This window comes from Oratosquilla oratoria, chromosome 4 (genome assembly GCF_046742065.1).
Source record: "Oratosquilla oratoria isolate Oo_2021 chromosome 4, ASM4674206v1, whole genome shotgun sequence".
Lineage (NCBI taxonomy): Eukaryota > Metazoa > Arthropoda > Malacostraca > Stomatopoda > Squillidae > Oratosquilla > Oratosquilla oratoria.
Window position 1 is genome coordinate 70,462,240 of NC_134780.1, and position 22,500 is coordinate 70,484,739.

At 39.4% G+C, this 22,500-nt stretch overlaps 1 protein-coding gene across 1 annotated transcript; it reads left to right on the forward strand.

Moving 5' to 3' along the window:
* The first annotated feature begins 9,226 nt into the window (after positions 1-9,226).
* Positions 9,227-10,592, forward strand: LOC143024345 (SCAN domain-containing protein 3-like). Its single transcript, XM_076183140.1, has 2 exons — positions 9,227-9,247; positions 9,423-10,592. Exon 2 carries the CDS (start codon positions 10,099-10,101, stop codon positions 10,510-10,512), a length of 414 nt encoding a protein of 137 aa, XP_076039255.1. The 5' UTR covers positions 9,227-9,247; positions 9,423-10,098; the 3' UTR covers positions 10,513-10,592.
* The last annotated feature ends 11,908 nt before the right edge of the window (positions 10,593-22,500 follow it).

The following is a 22,500-nucleotide window of genomic DNA, read 5'->3' on the forward strand; positions in this document are numbered from 1 at the left end:
TTAGTTACCATATTTTATGTACTGGGGAACATTTTAAGTAAAAGAAAAAATAACTATAGAGATATAATCAAAGAATATTTTAAGTGTGATTTATAAATCATATTAGAATGAATGAATATAAAATTTGGTGAAGTTGTTTTTACTGAAATTTCGTTTTGGGCTAAATGCGCAAGGCTAGTTATATATAAAGTCACTCAACTAAAAGACTCAATTTTTTATCATTAGCAAAAATAAATAAATAAATAAATAAATAAATAGATAAATGAATAAGTAAATAGATAAATAAATAAATAAATAAATAAATAACAAATAGATAAATAAATAAATAATAAATCTTAATTTCACAAAGTTTAAACAACTGGCCTCACCAACTTTTGATGACGATTTTTTATTCGTTCACTAAAAAACGAAATAATCACTTTGAATATCTGAAGTCTTTTCTGGTGTAACAATCTATCTTAACACCCCTGTATCTGATCATGGATTCTGCTTTCCGATTATTTTATTTTATGTTATTTAACTTTTTTTTTTTTCATTTATTTATCTTTTTTTTTTTTTTTTTTTTACGAAATGAAAGAATATAAAGAATTGCAGTAATGGGGTGACGCCACATCTAGCCACCTGGCGAAAGATGCAACAGCTAAATGTAAATCGTTTGATTAACTGGTTAAACGATAGTAAATAAAAAGTTGTATTAAACGGTGAAACTTTTAGATGAAATTTTTTTGCGAGTGGAGTTCCTCAGGGTTCCGTTTTTGGGCCACTTCTATTCATAGTACATATGAATGATATAGACCACGGACTGAATTCTATTGTCTCTAAATTTGCTGATGTTACAAAACTATCCGGAATGGCAAATGGTCATGTAAACCAATTAAATATTCAAGAAGATTTAGGTTAACTACAGCAATGGTCTGAAAAATGGCTAATGAAATTTAACCCAAGTAAATGTAAGGTTAAGAACATAAATGAAAATAACAATGAGGACGATTACAAGTGATTTGGAAATTCGTTAATAAATGTGGATAATGAAAAGGATCTCGGCATAATTATCAGTGATGATCTCAAATCATCAAAGTAGTGTATTTCCGCCTCAGAGAAAGCAAATAAGAGTCTAGGACTACTTGCGCGATCTATTTTAAAAGTCCATCTGTCATTTTGAATATGCTGTTTATGTATCACCGAATCTCATTAAATACATTGGCAGATTAGAGAAAATATAACGTTGAGCCACAAAACTGATTCCAAATATCAGAAACCAATCATACGAAAATCGACTAAAACATAAGAATCTATTTTCCCTAAAAAAGCGATTTGATACAGGTCTTTAAGATTCTAGAGGGAATTGGTAATATCAAAGGGGACAAAATTTTTACACTAAATTTAAATCAGACCAGAAATAATGGTCTCAAACTGTCAGGAAGTAGATTTAATTTGGAAGTGGGTAGAAAAAAAAAATCGTCAACCTTGAAGCAAACGAATGGAATAAACTCCCTGCAGAAATGGGGCAATGTAGTGCAGTTTAAAGTTTTAAGATAAACACCTAAGCAAAATGCTGTAATGTCGGCCATTCATTTTATTCTATTTATTCGTTATTTTTATTCATTATTCGGTGGCACATTGCCCGTAACCACACAAGGCAATGTGATTGGATTTTTAGGAGACGACGATCCAACAGAAACGCCTACCTTTGTTTTGGTAGTACTTTTCATAGCGCTATGAAGGGATTTTGACAGTAATCTCACCTCCCTGCCAACTTGTTTCTGGTGAGATATTTCTCTGGTGTCTTCTTATTCGTTATATTCGGTGAAGCCCTATATACAGGGTGCCCAATAGTCCACGCCGTCATTATGACGGTACCCCATATATCTATGAGGAACTTCCCTGTTCGCCATCAGGGACGTGCCAGTTAGCAGTGGATCCTGCGACTGTGTGTGTGTGAGCTGCTCTTTGTCTGATCTTTCTTACAAAACCTGTTCGATATGGGTGACCCTGCAGAGATTTTCTCTCTATTGACATAGCTTTTGTAGTCATTAAGATTCTAAAGCATATCCATCACATCCAAGCAGCTCCAAATCTTGGACATTAAACAACATGAAGAAAATGAAGATCTATACTTACAACGTAAGAACCCTCTCAGAAGACCACAGACTGGAGAGTGTAATAGAAGAACTAAGCAACATCAAGTGGGACATCGTAGGATTAAGCGAAGTTCGAAGAGCGAAAAAAATGATAATAATAAACTGATACAAACAAACACAAGATGGTCACCACCTGTTCTACTATAGAGGTAAGGACAAAGAAAGATCTAGTGCAGTAGAATTGTTGATAAACAGAGAGGCTACTGATAACTTAGTCAAGTTTAGTAGTTTGTCAGAAAGGATAGCTTTGATTGTGATTAGGCTGTGTAAAAGGTACATTCTAAAAATAGTTCATGTTTATGCACCAAATTCATAGAGTTCAGACGAAGAAATTGAGTCCTTCTATAGTGATTTAAGTCAGGTAATGGGTCAAGAAAAAAGTAAATATACGTTGGTAATAGGCGACTTTAATGCTAAAGTGGGGAAGAAGATAGGAGATGAGTCGTGCCTTGGGAAGTTTGGAGTAGGTAAAAGAAATGACAGAGGCGATATTTTAGTCAACTTTACAGAAAACTACAACATGAGGATAATGAATTTTTTTTTTCCAAAAGCGTGTAGGCCGTAAATAGACTTGAAAAATCCAAATGGAACAACAAAGAACGAAGTAGACGTAATATTAGGAAATGAGAGCAAGAATGTTGGGAATGTTACCGTCATAAATTAAGTCAACATAGGTAGTAACCATAGAATAGTAGGTGCACAGCTAAATTCAATTTCAGAGCCGAGAGAAATAAAGTAGTTTTAAAAAAGAAAATAAACCTTGCAAAGGTTAAGGATAATTATAAGAATTTCAATTAGAAATTGAAAATAGATTCGAAGCTCTAAGAACTAACGAAGACACCGTCGAAGATATGAATTTGATTTTAGTGAATATCAATAGAAAACTGGCAGAGTAGGAAGTACAAAATGTAATAGAAAAAAAAAATACTCCAAAGCTACAAATGACCTAATTAAAAGAAGAAGGACCATGTAGATAAAAAGCAGGAGAGACAAAATAGAAAGAGTAGAACTAAATAAGCCTATCAACAAAAGAAACAAGGATGAAATAGAGGAAACTATTCGGAAAGGTAATAGTATTAAAGAGACAGGGCGCAGACATGCTTTAGGAAGACAGGAAATTATATGTCTGAAAGATAGAAACAGAGAGAACATTAAATGCAGAATAGTAAAAAGAGTAGAAGAATTTTACCAAGAGCTGTAATGATTATAATTTATTTTATATTATTTGTTTTTTATTTTTTATCATTTGTCTGTCTGATTTTCATTTATTATTAGTTATATATTAATTTATTATTATCTACTATTTACCTGTTTGTTTATTATTTAACTATACCTATGCATTTATTTATTTTATTTGTTATTTACATTGTTATAGTTTTTATTTTTTATTTTATTATTATTATGATTTTTTTTCGCATCCGACCTAGATATGGACCAAAAGGTCTCCTGTCGGCATGCTCCGCCTTTGTAATCCTTTGTAATCCTTTACACGTCGAAGACGGTAGTTGAGTGTGGAAATTCATCTGTAGACGTCAGTAGTGTACCAGAAATTACAAAGGAAGAAGTAGAATTTGATCTAAAAATATGAAACGGGGAAAAGTACCTGGGGAAGATGGTATATCTATAGATCTTTTGAAAGATGCAGGGAAAGACGTTCATATCAAGTTAGATCAGTTGTACACCCAGTGCATACGTCAAGCAAACGTTCCTAAATCCTGGTGTAATGCTATGATTACGTTTTTCATAAAAAAGGAGACTAGAAGGGCCTTAGTAACTACCGACATATTAGCTTGCTAATTTCCTCCTGCCGCACATCTTCCCTTGTACACACTTTTGTTGATACTTTAAATTTCTCTAAGTCATTCTCTAGATGTTCTTTTCACGCTGAGCTCCATTATTCTGGAAGGAACGCTACAGAGAATCTCATTCCTGATCTTTCTATTATATATGACAAGGGCAGAGAAAATCTAGTGTGAAACACTACCAAGACACTTCTCTAATCACCGTAAACTACTTCAGAGTCTTGTTCGATAAAGCGGAACTTTTTCCTTATGAAAAAGTACACACTCTTGGTCTATTTTCCTTCAATAAACTCAACTGAAAAGCTTAAATTTCAACTAATGATAGAGCAGCTTCAACGAAATTAGGTCTTCCGCATAACTTTCGAAATTTCTAAGCACTAAATCAACTGCTGACCGTATACAGGGACTTGTTTGCTTCGCCCCTATGTGGTGTCTGCCTCGCATGTTGAGGTGTCTTGCCTCAATGTAGTGTGAGTAGTTTAACTTTAATGTTCCACTACAGGACCGTTCGATCCCTTGAGGAACGATACGGCCCCTGTCTCGCCACGGTGGCTTTATCCGGCTTAATAATGTTGTATGTATGGTACTCCTTCCTGTTATCAATGTTTATTTTTATTTTTTATTTATTTTATCTATTATTTTTTTATCGATAAACTTCAACCTCTCCCTGTCAGCTACAATACTATTTTCTTTTATTTGAGCTGAAGTAGTTTTCATGGGATGCAGAAAGTCACTGAGTAGAATGCAATTTGAATTTTCCATCTAGCTGTCCTATTTCCCGAGATATTGCAATTTGAAGGGTACCATATCAGGTCTATTTCGTTCCAGAAAATCAGCCCAAAGAGTGTGTAGCCAAATCCATGTACATAACATTGTTTGTAACAATACTCTTGGAAACGTAGTGCCAAATTGACCTGAGAGGTTGGAAGTGCCCTAGACTTCGTTTTTCAAGCATCGGAAAGTTGGGAGAACCAGGAAATAACTATTTAATAGTCTATTACCTTGATTAGCCAATATGGTGGAAATCCAATATGGTGGCCACACTATATTCATTAGCAAGATATAACTGGATTATACTACCTTACATTAGGTTAGAGTACCAGTATAGATTATGATAAAGCATGCAAAGATGATTCGACGGACAAGTCTGCATCGGCGGCTGAGATGCCACAATACGTTTAACGTTGTCGTTACCCGACCTAATAGAAAAAAACTCCTTTTCTACTTACAATTTCTCACCTCTCTTGTAATACCCTGTCCTGGTTTTGGTATCAGAATAATTTGTGAGACTAGTAGTTTTTGTTTATTTGGGTTTGTTGCCCGTTTATTGGATTTTTTTAGCTCATTTTTTACGTTGAAACATGAACAAATTTCCGATTTACTGCTGAATGCAGACTGCCATGTTTTTTTATGCTTCAATGTAACGATATATAACTGATGATGTGATTGATTGAAATATACTATGATCGTTGTAAAATACACTCACGTGACATTTTTATGAATTAAACTTCCCGCGATATGTAAATTTGGCCGTTTTGATTGCGTGCGCATAAAATGACGCGCTATTGGCGGACGTCATAGACTGTGGCGCCACTAGCAGTGATGGATGTAACTAATAATACAATGTAATACATTACATTACAGTACAATTCAACACAGTGCAATACATAATCTGACAACCTACCTTTTGGCAAATTCTATCGATTTATATCAGTTGTTTATTTAATTTCACCACCCCCTCTGCACACGATACCAACAATTTCCTTCGACGCTTTCTGTCTCGCTTGTATCATTCCCATCTACTGCAAGATTCGCTTTCGCTGCCATCCACTTTTCCATCCACTTCTTCATTTTATTCCGTTTAGTCCGCCCTCCCTTTCCCACCCTGCTGACCTCGAGAATCTAAAATTTCCCAATCCAATGTTCTTGTGGACTTTGTGCGAACTCACATCCCGTGTCGCCCTTTAGAAAATTTTGTTCTGGGTAGTGTACAGCGGATTTATGTTGCTGAAGGGCCGTTCTTAAATCGAATTGGTACTGGAGCTATTTCGTGGCGATCTTATGTGTGAAGTGCTCATACCAGGAGCTGGTTAGCTGCTGCCAAAGTCGTCACCTTTGACCTATGTCTTCGGACAGCCAGGTGAGATGTAATCAAAGAAAGCTGTTAAGGGCTGAACTAATTTCCGTATTCATGAAGTGATATTGAAGCCGAAGCTTACGAGTCTCATTCCATTTGTTGTCGTCGTTAGTGTTTCATACTATGCACTGATAATGCTGTCTGACGTTGGAGAGTTCCTCTACCAATTTATTGTAATTCATGAAAAAATGCTTTGAAATCTTACCCATTTGGAAAGAATATTTACTGTAGTCTTTATAAGCTAAAAGTTTACTCATTTGGAACAAATTACTAAATACCCTTCACTAGTATCTTAACATCTGTGGACACATGGGCAGTGTATGGACTGAGCAACCTTTTCCCTCTTTGTATATTTCCCCAATCTTTTTCCTTTCCCTCGTTCACTATTCAGAGTACTTTAATTTTTCATCCATTCTGATCCATTTTGAAACTTCTCAATTCCTTTATTTTTCCTAAGCCTCTATTGTAGAGTATCCAACATTTCATTCACCCTTTTTTGTTCTGATGTTCTCTTTAAAAAACAGTGCACAGGTCTCTTCGAAAGTGTGGGTTTGAATCCCACCGATGGCGCTATTCTTATGTCTTATTACCATTTCTCATGTCCCACTGCCAGTGGATACATTTCTACGGCCTCATTTAACTATTCCATTCCTCCCTCACGCCCCCCCTTCCCTTACATACTCCCAACCGCACCTCACAGGGGATCTTAATACTCATGCGCCTTCCATCCTCCAGACGCCCTTAAACCACCCACCCACACACCCACCCCCTTTCCGTTCTGCAGGCAGCCGCCCGGCAGTCAGCCCCACCCTTGTTCATCGCGACATCTCTTCACGTTTATCAGCTCCAGATCTCGGGTTTCTTAAAATCGTCGTCTGTTTGGTCCTGCACAGCCCGCCTCCATCTAATCACCGGTAGGACGTCTGCTCCCATTGCTCCATTCTTCCACATACCCTCTCTTCACCCACCTCTCTCCCTCCCCCCTCCCTACATCCTCTCCACGAGCTGATTCCCTCGCTACCTTATACTCCTTGATACAATATCTTATCTATCGGCTATTCAAACCCATCAGTTCTCACGAGCTCGCTTCGACTTCGTGGTGAAACTTTGACTTGCATTCCACGACTGCTGTTGGAGCTACTGGCGTTGTTGTTGTTGCTGTCGCTGCAGTCGACACTGTTGCGGTTGACAGCGTCGTTCGCTATATTCGGGCAGTATTTAGTGGTCAGACACACACACAAGCATCCAATCCACGTAACCAATCGCAGTCGTAGCCACCAGCACCACATTTCCATAAGAAAAGGGGCCCTAGTGGCCGTAGCGATTGGAAGTAGAGTGGTCTGGACTCCAATCACCACTTGTCACTCTGGTACTATGGCCCCAGTGTGATTGATGGAAGGCCAGACCACGCCCCGCGCGACGCCCCCGCTACGCCTATCTGCCCTGGGACATTCTCCTAACACATGTCCTCACATGGATAATGCCAGTCGCTGCAATCAGTGATGAAATCTAAACAGATCTTATCTATGCAGGAGACAGGCAAAAAGTACATATTGGAGGAACATAGTGGAGCAATAACTGATAAGATCGCCGAGTTCCCAATGGATAACCACTGGGCTGGAAGCGTGTTGATTTGTTTGAAACAGAAATGCTTATTATGGCAAGTAGTGGACTTGGGACTTTTCTTTACAAAAGACGTTTTTCCTGGAGACGGCGATTCTCTTCTGTCTTGTGGGACGAACTCGAGACACACGCTCTAACACACGGACTTCCAGACAGTTCAATTATTCTGACATACACACACGAACACTTGTGCTTACACACATACACACACATACACATACACATACACACACACGCGCGCGCGCGCGCGCACACACACGCACGCATGATCGCGCGCGCGAGTGTTCACAGACAATATTACTGTCGCATTGATTATCTTACTTCTAATTTCCTTCAGCATTACTGATTATTTATTTATCTATCTATTTATATTCTTTTTAGAGCACCCATGTCTGATTTTCTTTAAAATAATTTTTGAGAAGATTATTTTAGTTGAAGAGTTTTCACTTGGAAGGAATACTATTACATATCATCTCGATACGTTTGCAAGAACTTTTCACATCTCTTCTGCAGACTTTACACCTTACTTCTACAATAAATTTACAGGCTCTAGGTTATACTGCATACAATTAGATTCCACTCGTTCCAGGTCCAATGAAAACGTATTGCCTTTAAAAAAAAATTGAAATTTGAACAACTGAATTTCTGCTTCAAGATCTAATACTTTCTTTTATTTTACTTCAGATATATCCTATTCTTGTCTAGTAAATAGCCACAGAATAGTTTAAATTGTAGTAGTTTTTAAACTACAAAGATACAAAAAAAAAAAAAACTGTCGCTGTTATTTGTGACGATCAACTTATATGAAAAGAAAAAGTAATGCCCTATAAGACTACCACCATGTATATGAATGGTGCCTTAGATCAGTTTCTCAACGGGGGCCATGTCATTTTTTAGGGGGCCACGAGGCCAATTTTAAGAAATGGGGGGCCACGGGAGGTCACGGGGAGCCACAGAGGAATTTCGTTTGTTAGCGAGGAAATATAGTGGCACATGACAACTGTATGTCGATGCAATTGAGCGTGTGAGCAAGCGCGTGTGATTCATGTGTCAGTGGGATTGTGGCGGTGTAGCCGCATAGATGCGCCACAGAGTTAGCACGCACACACGCACACACATACAGGCTGCAGCAGCAGACTTCCGGCGCTAACTCGCGAGATGAAGGCGTCACAACACATGGTACCGCCGGAAACACTGTTTGCAAGATAAAAGTGGCACAACTAAGGTTTTCGCCGGAAACACTGTATAGTATATAAACGTGTCAGACCGAATACAATCACTTGACTCTCGGCTCTGCTACTGCAAACATCTCCTCTACACTCTGGGTAGGTACCTAGTATTGGGAAGCGGCTTTTTGTGGAAGTATTTGTTTCGTGGTGGGCTAGGACAGGGCCAATCTTGAGTTTTCTTTTCCCTGTGATTGTTTGTTTGTTTGTTTGTTTTTCTACTATTGCTTCGCCATCGCTAAATTTTTTCATTAAAACCATAAGTTTATTTTCGTCGTTTTGTTTCAGGTTGTGAGTAAAGAATGCATCTCATTTCTGGTATGTATGAAACTGCGTGTAAAGAGCAGACTGCATTCCTTTTCGCGAAATGCAAAACTTATGGCTAATAGTTTTTGTTTATTTGTTAGCTTGCTTAGTTATTTGGAGGGCAGATATTTCCCATTCAATAATATCGGTACTTAGTATTAATGAGTTTCGTTTGTTTATGTTCCAGAAAAGTATGGCCAGTGCATCTAAGAAAAAATGCAGGCAATATTCAGTCGAATATCTTGCTTATGGATTCATCGAGTCCCCACAAAATTCTGCAATGCCCATGTGCCTGATATGCAAGGCCTCCATGTCAAATGAGAGTATGCGCCCCTGCAAACTGAAAAAAAAATCTGGAGACTGCGCATAAAGACAAGAAAGACAAGCCGCTAGAGTTTTTCAAGAATTTACGTGATGAGTTCCAAGGAAGGATGACAGTGAATCGTATGTTCACCCAAAAAGTGGCAAAAATAGACAGAGGAATGCTGGCTTCTTACAAGATATCCAATTTGATCGGAAAAGTAGGTAAATCTCATACTATTGGTGAATCTCTCATCATGCTGGCAGCACCGGGTCGCCAAAAACTCGTACAAAAGCATGTTGATGCAAAGAGCGATATATTCTACCTGTTAGACATATTTGAAAAGCTAAATGTTCTGAACAAAGAGCTTCAAGGAAATGACTCCATCCTGTTTTCATGCAAGGAGGCAATCACTGCATTTATAGGGAAACTGAAGCTGTTCTAGTTGAAGCTTGGGAGACGGGAGTTTGTCCAGTTTCCATCCTTAGCAAGTATATCCACCGAGCTGCTTGATGCTGACCTAGCAGTGTATGTCGACCATCTGAAGCAGTTGCATAATGATATGGAAACTCGCTTTTCTGACCTACTTCAAATGACCGTGCCTGACTGGTTTGTGGACCCGTTCATTCCTGATGCATCTGAAGTTGATGTCACCCTACAAGAAAGTGTTATTGAGCTGCAGAATGACACAACAGCTCGAGCAAGGTTCAAGCGTGGAGGGCGCCATAAGCTGTGGATAAATCAAGATGTATATGAAAAGTACCCACTGCTCTGGAAGGAAGTGAAGTTGCTTCTACTTGCTTTTCCCACGTCTTACTTAATTGAGACTGGTTTCAGTCGGGTGATGCACTTGCTGTCGAAGAATCGAAACCGCCTTGATATAGAAAAAAGAGGCGACTTACGTCTTTCTCTGACATCTCTGGGGCCAAATATCGATAAGTTGGCAGCCCTGCATCAGTCACAGGGATCCCACTGAAACTTTTGAAAAAAGAGCCAAGTTCGCCTCCATGTATTCCTGTTTTATTCATTTTGATAGTATTCAACAAATAAATTTATCCAAATATTATTGTTATTTGATTCATGCCTGAAGTGTTTTGAGTCCATGATATTTTCACTTCTTTGGGTGAGGGATGGATGGAGTTGGCATGGGGGTCACTAGGTTTTTTATCGTGTCGAAAGGGGCCACAGGACAAAAAAGGTTGAGAAACACTGCCTTAGATGATAAACGAAATTTAGTTCCTATCAGTGTAAAGTCAAGAAGGTAGGGGATGATAAACAGAGTAAGACATAGATACAAACCATGTAAAATATGAAAAAACACAAATCGAAAGACCTAGTGGTAATCATAAACAGAACATTTGAACCAGATGACATCACTTGAGAGTAGTTTTCAAGAAACGATTTGAAGATATAGTAAAGCACTTGCAACCTGATGCCTAAGGCCGACCTTTGAATAGTGATAATCTGAAGCCCTCATAAAAGAAAAACAAAACAACGTGCCTTTATACACTCGGTAGTAGGACTACTGGTTTCATCTTCTATTGTTTAGAAGGAGAGAAGGGGCGATATTCATATTATTCAAATGAACTAGAACACACACACACACACACACACACACACACACACACACACACACACACACACACACACACACACACACACACACACACACACACACACACACACACACACACACACACACACACACACACACACACACACACACACACACACACACACACACACACACACACACACACACACACACACACACACACACACACACACACACACACACACACACACACACACACACACACACACACACACACACACACACACACACACACACACACACACACAAACACACACACACACACACACACACACACACACACACACAAACACACACAACACACACACACACACACACACACACACACACACACACACACACACACACACACACACACACACACACACACACACACACACACACACACACACACACACACACACACACATATATAAATATACACATACACGCACACACACGTACACAAACGCACACATACACACACAAATCCATGTACATACACACACACGGACATGCACACACATTTTCATGATCTAGAAACACGACACTTTTTTATTCCGCAACTGTATCATTATTTTCAAAATACTTTTTTTTGATGATATATCCAAAAATCCGTTATATCATATGCTATTTCTTGGGAATCTACACATTTATGTGATTAGGGACCTACACCATAAGTTTAATTCTTGTACAAATGATGCAACTATGTGAATAAACCAGGTTCGGCGGTTGGGCCCTGTAGCAAACGAGCTGTGTCTCGCCGTATTGCGTTATGACCCATGCAGTGTATGAGTGTCGGGGGAAAGGTGTGTGGAGGCAGTCGACTCTTTAGCCCTGCGGTGCTGAGATGGGAAAGGTATCATGAGTGAGCCTTTTGGGCCCGTGTGTTGAATCGGCTATTGCATCATAAGAGAGAGATTTTGGTCCTTGTATGTGTATATACTTTTGCAACAATGTCATTGTTGTTAACTACCTCTGATCTGAACCATTTGAAGGCATCTTTTTCAGTCAATCCAGTCTTTCTTGGGACTAACACTGTAAGATTTGAAACAGCTTAGGGCACGTTACAATAATGAACTGGGCCATTGATTACTCACCTTTATATTGATTTTTTTCAGAATTTGTCCATTATATCTATAATGACGCCTTATCTCCTATGCACGTGGACAATATATCAATATATTCTAAATAATTTACATTCTTCTTCCTCTTCTCTCTCCCTCCATCTCTCTTTTTCTCTTTGCTTATCTCCAGATTTGCTGGGTTGATCCTACGTCAAATCTAAAAAAAGATCGCCTTGGAGAACATAGTCCAACATTTTGCTAACAATACTTTAACTTTATTTGCCTGAGCTGCTTCAAAGGTTTGGAACATCTCATCCACACATCGGACGGGTTAAGACCTGGCGCAGTTCTCTCTAACTCTATTTTTTTTTCTCTTGTCCTACTTCTTGATCTCGTTTATGATCGAGTAATCTATATGAGATTCAATTTTAAAAAAAATCCTATTTTTTTACTTGTTTACTTAAACCCCTGTAACGCAAGGTTTTCATAGATGGTACTATGAATCTTTCCCTTACTGGATAGTATTGGCTAAAGAACATGCTGTGGGCAATGGATCTCAATTTCTTGTCAACATATATTTTGTGATCCATTATTTTTTTGTGGTCTGCAGAACGTTTACACTAACTGGAGACTAGTGAATAAATTTTTAGATTTATATCAGTAAGGAACATATGTCAAGCCAAAATGTAGCATTCTAATATTCCATGGAATCCCTTAAAAGTCTATTTACAGGAAATGTATTTCAAATTAAAAAGTTAGTAATCTACCCTATTTTAGCATTACTAAAAAAAGAAACGGTAGTCCGTGGCCTGAAACGAGTTAAGAATAATGGTTTTATCCACTTTAAATAACACTCCAACTGATGACTCACGCCATATGTTTAGAGACAAATCGTAATTCATACAATAATATTCAGCCACTATTTCAATTTCAATTTGTCGCTTCTGCTATTTTTCTTAAAACCCTTTTCACCTCTCGTAGGACACCACCTCTCATCTTCTCATGCTCTTAGGGCGGAAGAATAAGAATGCCGCTATCGTATTCCCATGCGTGCTGTAAAAAGCGAATAGGTGGAGTGGATTGAAGGGATTGGTGATATTCCCTTCTCCATTGTTTTCCGGACAAATGTTATTCTCTTACAAGGAGAGGAAGGACCATCAGTATATGCTTAAAACTCAACATCCCACTTAACGAAGTGTGAAGTGAAGAACCCGAATCCTTGGTTGGACAATTCTGTCAGTTATGGCGATCCGGGAAAAAAAAAAAAAAAAAAAAAAAAAATATATATATATATATATATATATATATATATGTATGTAATATATATATATATTATATATACATATATATATAATACACACACACACACATATATATATATATACATATATATACATATACATACAAATATATATACATATACATACATACATACATACATATACCAAGGCTTTTTCCCCCTTCCAAGGGAGGTAGCCAAAAAGGGAAAGGCATAAAAACACTCCCACCCATTTCATCCCTAAAAAAACACTCCACACCCCTCCCACCCTTCCTCTCATCTGAGCACCTCCTGGATGACGGGTCATCCCTGCACCCTGCCCACCGCCCTGGGTCAGAAGCAGTGTCGCAAGACACAGTACATCCACAGCAAGGCCGCTTCATTTAATCGGCGACCCCCCCCTCTCCGTCCCCCTTTGCATATAAGGCGAGGACGGGGAGAAATCCCTTCGGGCTGCGTCAAAATTTACTCTCACACATCCTACCACCCCCGCCCGCCCTGTCCTCCCCATGCAGTCACAACATCATCCTTATACTACCATTCTTCACTCACCTCTGTCTTCGTCCTCTCCCTTCCTTCCTCAACAGACATTCCCCTCTTCACCAAAGCCCCCTTCACCCCATCCATCCACCTCATCCTAGGACGTCCCCTCATGTTCACTCCCTCACATCTGCCTTCCATACCTCTTTTACTAGTCTTTCTTCACTCATTCTTTCCATGTGTCCAAACCATCCTAATATTCTTTCATCAACCCTATCTCCCAAATCCTTTTTCACCCCTGTTCTCCTCCTCACCTCCTCATTTCTCACTCTATCCAGCCTAGTAACCCCCACCATACTTCTTAGACACCTCATCTCAAACACATTCAAACTCCTTCTCTCTTCTTCTCTTATGTTCCACGTTTCTGCCCCATAGAGTGCTGTTGGCACAATCACTCCTTCATACAGTCTCCTCTTCGCATCCATTCCCAAATGTCTATTCCTCATTACACTCTTTAAACCACCAAGGCATTTACTCGCTTCTCTCAATCTACATTCTACCTCCACCTTCACTCCACCTTTTCCTGCTACACTTGCACCCAAGTATCTAAAACTATCCACTTCCTCCAGTCGCTCTCCCTTAATGTTCACTTCCGGTCTACTGCCACTTTCACCCCTTGTACATCTCATCACCTTACTTTTACCCACATTTATCTTTAGCTTTCTTCTATCACATACTCTCCCAAACTCTGCCACCAGCTTCCTCAATCCCTCCTCTGACCCTGCCACAAGCGCAGTGTCGTCCGCAAACAACAGCTGGCTCACCTCCCACTTTTCTCCTTTTTCTTTAACCATCTCCAATCCCTGACTCACTACCCTAGCATTCACCTCTCGCACCACCCCATCCATGTATAAATTGAACAGCCAGGGCGACATATATATACATACATATATATACATACATATATATATGTATATATATATGTATATATATATATATACATATATATATACATTATATATATACATACATATATATATATACATACATATATATATATATATACATATATATATATATATATATATATATATATATATTTATATATTCATTATTCATCTTACAATTACTTTTTTCTCGTACATTTTTGAGTGATGCTGCGTGTCCCAGTTTGTACTACACTGGTCAAATGGACCTTGGGCCGAATCTACGCTTTACGTTGCGTACGACACACGACGAGAGTCTAACATCTGCAATTAGAAATTGTTATCAGCATTTCTAAAAGTAGCGCTGATGACGCAATTGGAAACGTGCTGGTCCCGCATTTGCTTAGTTTTGGGTTCAAATCCCGCACTCCTCTCCCTTTCCCAGCAGTGATTGTTACCTGCTCCAACAGTCCAAGACCACAAGGCAAAGGTGACGGGTTCGTCCGCAGCTACGCGCCTCCTGGCGTAGGCTCTTTACCTTCTTCACCATTTCTAGATTTAGAAAAGTGTGATGTGACAGAACGCGACGTTCTTAACCCTTTCGGTCCTTTCGAGTTGCTCAAAGCTGAATAAAATCACTTGACTTTCACCTCACTTCAAGAGGGTGCCGTATCCACTTTGACATTGACCACCATGGAGCTCCATTTCTGTCTGCACATGGCTCTTCTAAACAAGATAGAATTTGTTATTTCTTCTCCTACAGATGTCCTTAGCCCGTCTACATATTTTCTGCGTGGTCTTCCTCTTGCCCTCTTTACTTCTATTTTTCCCGTTAGGCATGTATGTTCCAATTGTTGTTTTCTCATGACGTGTCCTACAAAGTGTAATTGTCTTTTCATGATAGTTGATATCGTTTCCCTCTGTGTTCCTATTTGTTGCAGCATTTCTTCGTTTGTTTTAAATTCTGTCTATGAAATGTTCAGCATCTTTCTCCAAATCCACATTTCTACTGCTTTTATCCTGTCTTGCATTTGTTTCTCATCCATAAAATAATGCTGACCAAGTGTAACATTTTACAAATATTCTTTTTTCTCATGTTAATTTTATTGTATTACTAAGTGTTTAATTTTGTTGAAATTATTTTTCGTTATAGCTATTCTTTACCTCTTCGTCACTTTTCCCATCCCAAGTTAACATGCTTCCTAGGTAATTGAACCGGTCCACCTTTGTCAATATTTTTCCTTTTACTTGAATTCTTACCCTTGGGCATTCTTGTTTTTTCGTCATTACCATCACTTCTGTTTTCTTTTTATTCACTGTTAGGCCTCTGCTTCTACTTGCTTCTATTAGTGCTGTAACTAATTCCTATAGCTGAGGTTCTGATTCTGCGAGTAACACAGTATCGTCTGCGTATCTAATGTTATTGAGATTTCTTCCTCCTTTTAGATGGTAAATATCTCTTATGATTATCTCACTGTATAAATTAAACAGGTCTGGCAACATTACACATCCCTGTCTCACGTCTCTTTCAATCTTTTGCCAATCAGACAGTTCTCCTATTTTCATTGCTGCTTCTTGCTTCCAATAGAGATTTGTGATTAACCTTAACCATCCACCCCTATTTTCTTCAACATATCCTTTAATTCATTGTGTCTTACTTTTTCAAATGCCTTTTCGTAGTCCACGAAACAGGCATACAGATCTTTTCGCACCTCTAGCATATTTTCAGCTAGTATTCTTACAACAAAACTTGCATTCCTTGTTCCCTTTTCTGGTACAAACCCATATTGTTCATCAGCTATTATTGGCCTTATTTTGTTCCTTATTCTGTTTGTAATGACTCATAAGATTATTTTTGTCAAGTGGTTCATGATGCTGATTGTTCCATGTTTGCTCCATTCTAAAGTCTCATGTATTTTTGGTCTGTTAATTCCTAAGTTCCATAGACTTTATTGGTTATTTCTGTCATAATTTTAATTCAAAATCCCCCAAAGCCTCAAACATTTCTGTTGCCATTCCATCTTCTCCTATCGCTTTTCCTTTTGTCATTTTCGATGGTGTTGCTTTTATTTCATCTTCCACTATGTCTGGACCCTCTTCATCAAAAGTGTCCTCTAGTTCTTCTCTTACATCTGCAAAAAGCTCCCCTATGTATTCTTTCATTCTTTTTATCTATCCTTCAATTCTTTTTCTTCCATTACTACTGTCCCGTCTTTCTTGAAAATTGCTATATTTTGTTTGTGTTTTCTTGTTTTTATTACTTCTTTTACTTTCTCATGCATCTTTTGTTGGTCTGTTCTTTCTAGGTGTTCTATTTCTATGCATCTTTCGTCCATCCATTTTTCTTTTGCTCTTATACATTCCCTATGTACTTTTCTGTTAAGCTCTTTGTATTTCCCTTCATCTTTGTCTTTGTATTTTCTTCTCTATTCCGTTAATTCATGAATCTTATCTGCCATCCATGGTTTCTTATTTCTTCTTTCTCTTGTTGGTATGATTTCTGACCCCTCTTCCACTGAGCTGATCCTACCTCTGTTTCGTCTGCTACATCTTCCAGTATTACATACCTGTTTTCGACTATACTATGAATTCTCTTTGGTGGTTTCTTTATTCTTATATTAACTGTTGCTACTACTGGAATATGATCCGAGTTTCTACCGGCTCCTGGATTGGTTTTTACCTGTGTTACTGCGTTTCTGAATCTTCTGTTTACTGTTATGTAATCGATTTTGTTCTTATATCTGTCTCCTGGGCTTTTCCATGCATATAGTTTGCGTGGGTGGTGTTTGAACAATGTGTTTATGATGATTTGTACTTTTCTGTGCAACCTTCAACCTATCTGGTGCCTCTCTTTTTCTGTTTCCAATGCCATACTGGCCAACAATATCCTCGAATCTACCTTCCCCTACTTTAGCATTTAAGTCTCCCATAATGAATGTAACTTTATTTTCTTCTTTGTATTGGTCCTTTGTTTTTGTTATTTCTTCATAAAAGATATTCATATCTTCTTCATTCTCGTTTGTTGGGGCATACATTTGTATCAGGTTAATATTAAAAGTCTTTCCTCTAATTTTGACCATTATTACTCTGTCAGAAATAGGCCAATATCCCATGATAAATTTGGCCATATCCAGACCTAAACTTAGCCATGTGAAGAAAAAGTAAATCTAGTGTTTCCACGAACTCGTCAACGCCTTCGGCAGCCCCGGCCACCGTCATGATGCTGCGCAAGTCCGTTTTTTTTCTGCGTCTTTTAGTTACCTGATAACCCATTCACTATGGTGACATAATCTAAGATGAATAGAAAAACTTAGTGTTAGTGAATAGAGTTTACTAGCTTCTCAAGTAGAGTGCGCCATCTTTGCAAAGAAACCAACCGATAGTACTGCAGATAGGTGAAACGTTTGGAAGAATTGTGGGTTTGGTGAAACAAGCATGAAATTTGGTCGCAGGTAGACTAAACCTTAGTTGTGATTTTTGGATATAGGCCCATCTCAAATTCGGACTGTGACAAAAATGGCATCTATTTTCAAGATGGCCGCCATCGTTTATTTGAAAGTCTTTGATATTGTAAGTTAAATCAATAGGGGTTGGAATGTTTTTTTCTTTGTAGTATAAATCATACATTAGTAATTTAACTGAGCTAAAAAATAAGATTTATTATAATTTTTACGTCATGTTACGATTCTGAGATCAGGACCACTTCAAGTGCGTCAAACAACCCAGAAATATTTCTTCTGTTTCTGTAGGTAGCAGAGGTACACACAATAGCTTATTAAAGTCTAATTGCAAGTCAATAGGATGAAAATTGTATCCTAATAGTAATGAACTGTTCTCTGTGAGCCGCGTCACTCAGAGTACTGTCCACCGCACTGACAAAGAACTGTATACTGAAGAGTCGCCTTCTGGCATTTGCAGCGTCCTATGCAGTCGTTCTTGCAGCCACATCGCAAGAGTTCCCTGTAAGCTTCTGATGCTTCTAATAAGACCGTCCAGGTTATACGCCATCCATCACCAAGCTTCTTGTTTCAGCCCCATTCACCTGGTGATGGAAGTTCAGGAGCAGGGGTCATCATTTGGGCCCAATATTGACCAGCCTGGTAGGGCAGCTCTCTTGTTGTGTTAGATGAGTGCATCCTGTGTAGGAAGCAGACCATCAATAGCTCTGCCTTTCTTGCTGAACAGCTGTTTCCTTGCCTGGTTGACACCTTCCTCTGTGCTGGTAAGATCGTACACCAGGACCACAAATTGCTCCACTGGTTGCATCCACTCGTCAATGGCACGTGGATCTGGCATGGCACCCAAGGTGCAGAATGTTGGTGGGACATCTCCATAGGTGGTCCAGGTGTCCCATGCAGTCTTTTTGCCCCTGCCGCCAAAACAGGACACCGTGTCACAACCAGTGAAGTCGTGGAACAACGGCAAGGCCACACATCGGTCAAGACCAAGAGCTTTAGCGATCTCTTGAGGAGCGACGAACCTGAAGCTCTTCCCAGCTCTAAAGGCAATCCACAGTCAGAGATGTTGAGGCGATTGGATGGTGCTATGGCCAGGACTACCGCGTTTGTATCAACTGTGCGTGTTGACACTTTGCTGTACCCGTTTTGCGGCATCCTGTAGGTACAGGAGGATACGAGTGTCAGCCTCCTCATGCTTGTATGGCGCTAGAGCTGAAACGTCCTGGCGATTGGAGAAAGAACGCCAGTGCCTTGTGTGGTGATAAGATGTTTGTTGGTGTAAATGTCTGCCACGTTAGAAGCCAGGAAGGAGAACAGCTCCGTCTTGTTGTCGATGCGGAGAAATTTTTGCCAGTTTCCAGGAACTGCACTTGAGGGCTCGACTCGTCTCTTAACTCCCTCTTGCTGAGAGTGTCTACCTTCAAGCTGTCTGCCATGTACAGATCCCAGACAATGTCTAGTCTGTCTACATGCTGAAGCTAGGATGTGACATACGGCACGAAGAAATCTGTGGCATAACCTTGGAATGTCTTTATAGTCCCTGGTTGCAGCATGTTGATGAGGCCAGCACCAACCAGGATGATGACCTGTACTCTTGGGGTGGAAAGATCCTTTTTCACTGGAACAAGGTATTACAGGCAGGGCATCAAGTCAGAATTGGTTCCAGTTCTCAGGCCACCCATCTGAGACGGTGGACAGGCCTGGTTTTCGTACTGAAAGAACTCGTCCAAATCACCATGGCGCATCTGGGAGGCAATATATAGTCTGGAGAAGTGCCAACAGTCGTTCTTCAGGGATGACATCTGTAGCTGTTTCCTTGACTTATCTCTGACTGGTGGGCGGCTGAAAAGATGGAGATTGCTCAGCTTGATGGGATCTGTGATAGGCACTGTCTGATTCACAAGCCTCTCTTCAACATATGTCTCATACTACTCGAGTCCAAGTTTCTCCATCTTCCACAATGTGTCTTTAACTGCTGCATCTACACCGTCTCTGCTGTTCAGGACAAGGAGATCACTGTTGTATTTAGCGAACGGGTTCCCCATCTCTTCCATGAATCGGCTCAGTGATTGCACATCTTGTGCAAATGCCATCTGTGCATGTCTCTTTTGTTCATAGTGACATCCATCTGTGTCCTGCCTCTTCTCGGTTGACTTGCAGTTAGACTTTAATAAGCTATTGTGTGTACCTCTACTACCTACAAAAACAGATGAAATAATTCTGGGTTGCTTGATGCACTTGACGAAATATTCCAGATCTCAAAATCGTAACATGACGTAAAAATTATAATAAATCTTATTTTTTAGCTCAAAGTAATAATTATTTGCCATTTCAACTATCATATGGACAGCTAGATTACTTATGTATGATTTATAATACAAAGAAAAACATTCCCACCCCTAGAATTGATTGTAACCGTTACTAACCATCACCAACCAGGCACGTGATCCACACACATGCACCTTGTACTCATCTTTGACAATACCTCCAATATTGCGGACATCACCGATTTCCAAATCTCAAGAACCTGGCTAAACGCAAAGTGAGGTAAACAACGACGCCCCCACAATGTCAAAACAAAGATGCCTAATGTCACCAGACAGACCCATTGAACTGTTTCTCGTACCTACCCCAATTATATTACCGTAACCTAACTTATATACACCATATCTAACCACATCCACCAACCATACAACTAACCCCTATATAACGGAACTAACACCCATGCCTATATTTGATAACTAACACATCTCACATACGGCAACCCACCAACCCCCTTTATTACGACGGCTGTGCCACCGAGAAAAGGGACTGCCGAGGTCACCGACCTGGCAGGAGCTGCCCGAGGTCACGAACCCGGCAGGAGGCAGTGCCGAGGTTAAGGCCTGGCACGAGCAGTGCTTAAGGTCAAGGACCTAGTTGTATATAATATTTGTACCTAAATAAAACCAACAAAGTCCAGCAGAGACTTTACCTCACCCACAAACCACCAATGCATGTAGAAAGAACACAATTGTTCTGTTACATTGATTTAACTTACAATTTCAAAGAATTTCAAATAAGAGATAGGAGCCATCTTGAAAATGGCCGTGATTTTTGTCACAGGTCGAATCTGAAATGGCCCTATATCTAAAAATCACCAATGAGGTTTAGTCAACCTGTGGACCAAATTCCATGCATATTTCATCAGACCCACAATACTTTTACGCATCTTTCAATTAAGGGCTGGCGGCCATCTTGAAAATGGGCGCCATTTTTGTCATAGGTCGAATCTGAGATGGCCTTATATCTAAAAATCACCATTGAGGTTTAGTCTACCTGCAGACCAAATTCTATGCTTGATTCATCAAACCCACAATACTTTTACCCATCTGCAGTAATGGTCTTACGCCCCTTCACTGCAAAGACGTCCCCTAAGCCGAATGGAAACATATAACGATAGCCAGAATAAATCCTTTATGGGACGATATCTTAGCCATGAGGTTGATAAAGAAACTCAGTTTAGGAAAATTAGGAGAGACCTTTGTATGCTCACCGGCAAACTTCCGGTAGTTCCTACATATCGGGTAGAATCCAGGTAACTGACGAGTCCATTTTATGTGAAGCGATGTAAGTGTAGTGAGGTACATAAGAGTTGAGACGATAGGTTTAGGCTTCAATTACACACCGTAACTGATTACCATAATCCAATGACACTGAGGGTTAACCAACAACAACAATGTCAGTTCTTTAGTGATAGCCAGGTATGGTCTAGCCGAGGTATTCCACCACAGACTCAACCTCATTATAACCCACTATTGAAAGAACTAGAAACTACTCAGGTTACCCTAATGTATTTCTAATTGTTTTCATGTACGAGAAAATTATCCTTATTCACTTTTCAACACTAGACGTTAGTCAGTGTTCCTCATTTTTTTTAGCGCGAAACTTAGTTTCGACAAGCTAAAATTTGAGGCCAGTTTTTAACATAAAGACCTCAGGCCAACGTGTTATTATGTATAAATGCATGCATAGCCCTTTTGCAACAGAATCAACAGAATAGCATAACCTTGCATTGAACCACATAATTTGTAATCAAGTCTATATATGAGTAACATTTGATCATAGAGTTCTTGAGATTCAGTGGTTGAATTATTATACTTTCTTTACGAATGCAGGTT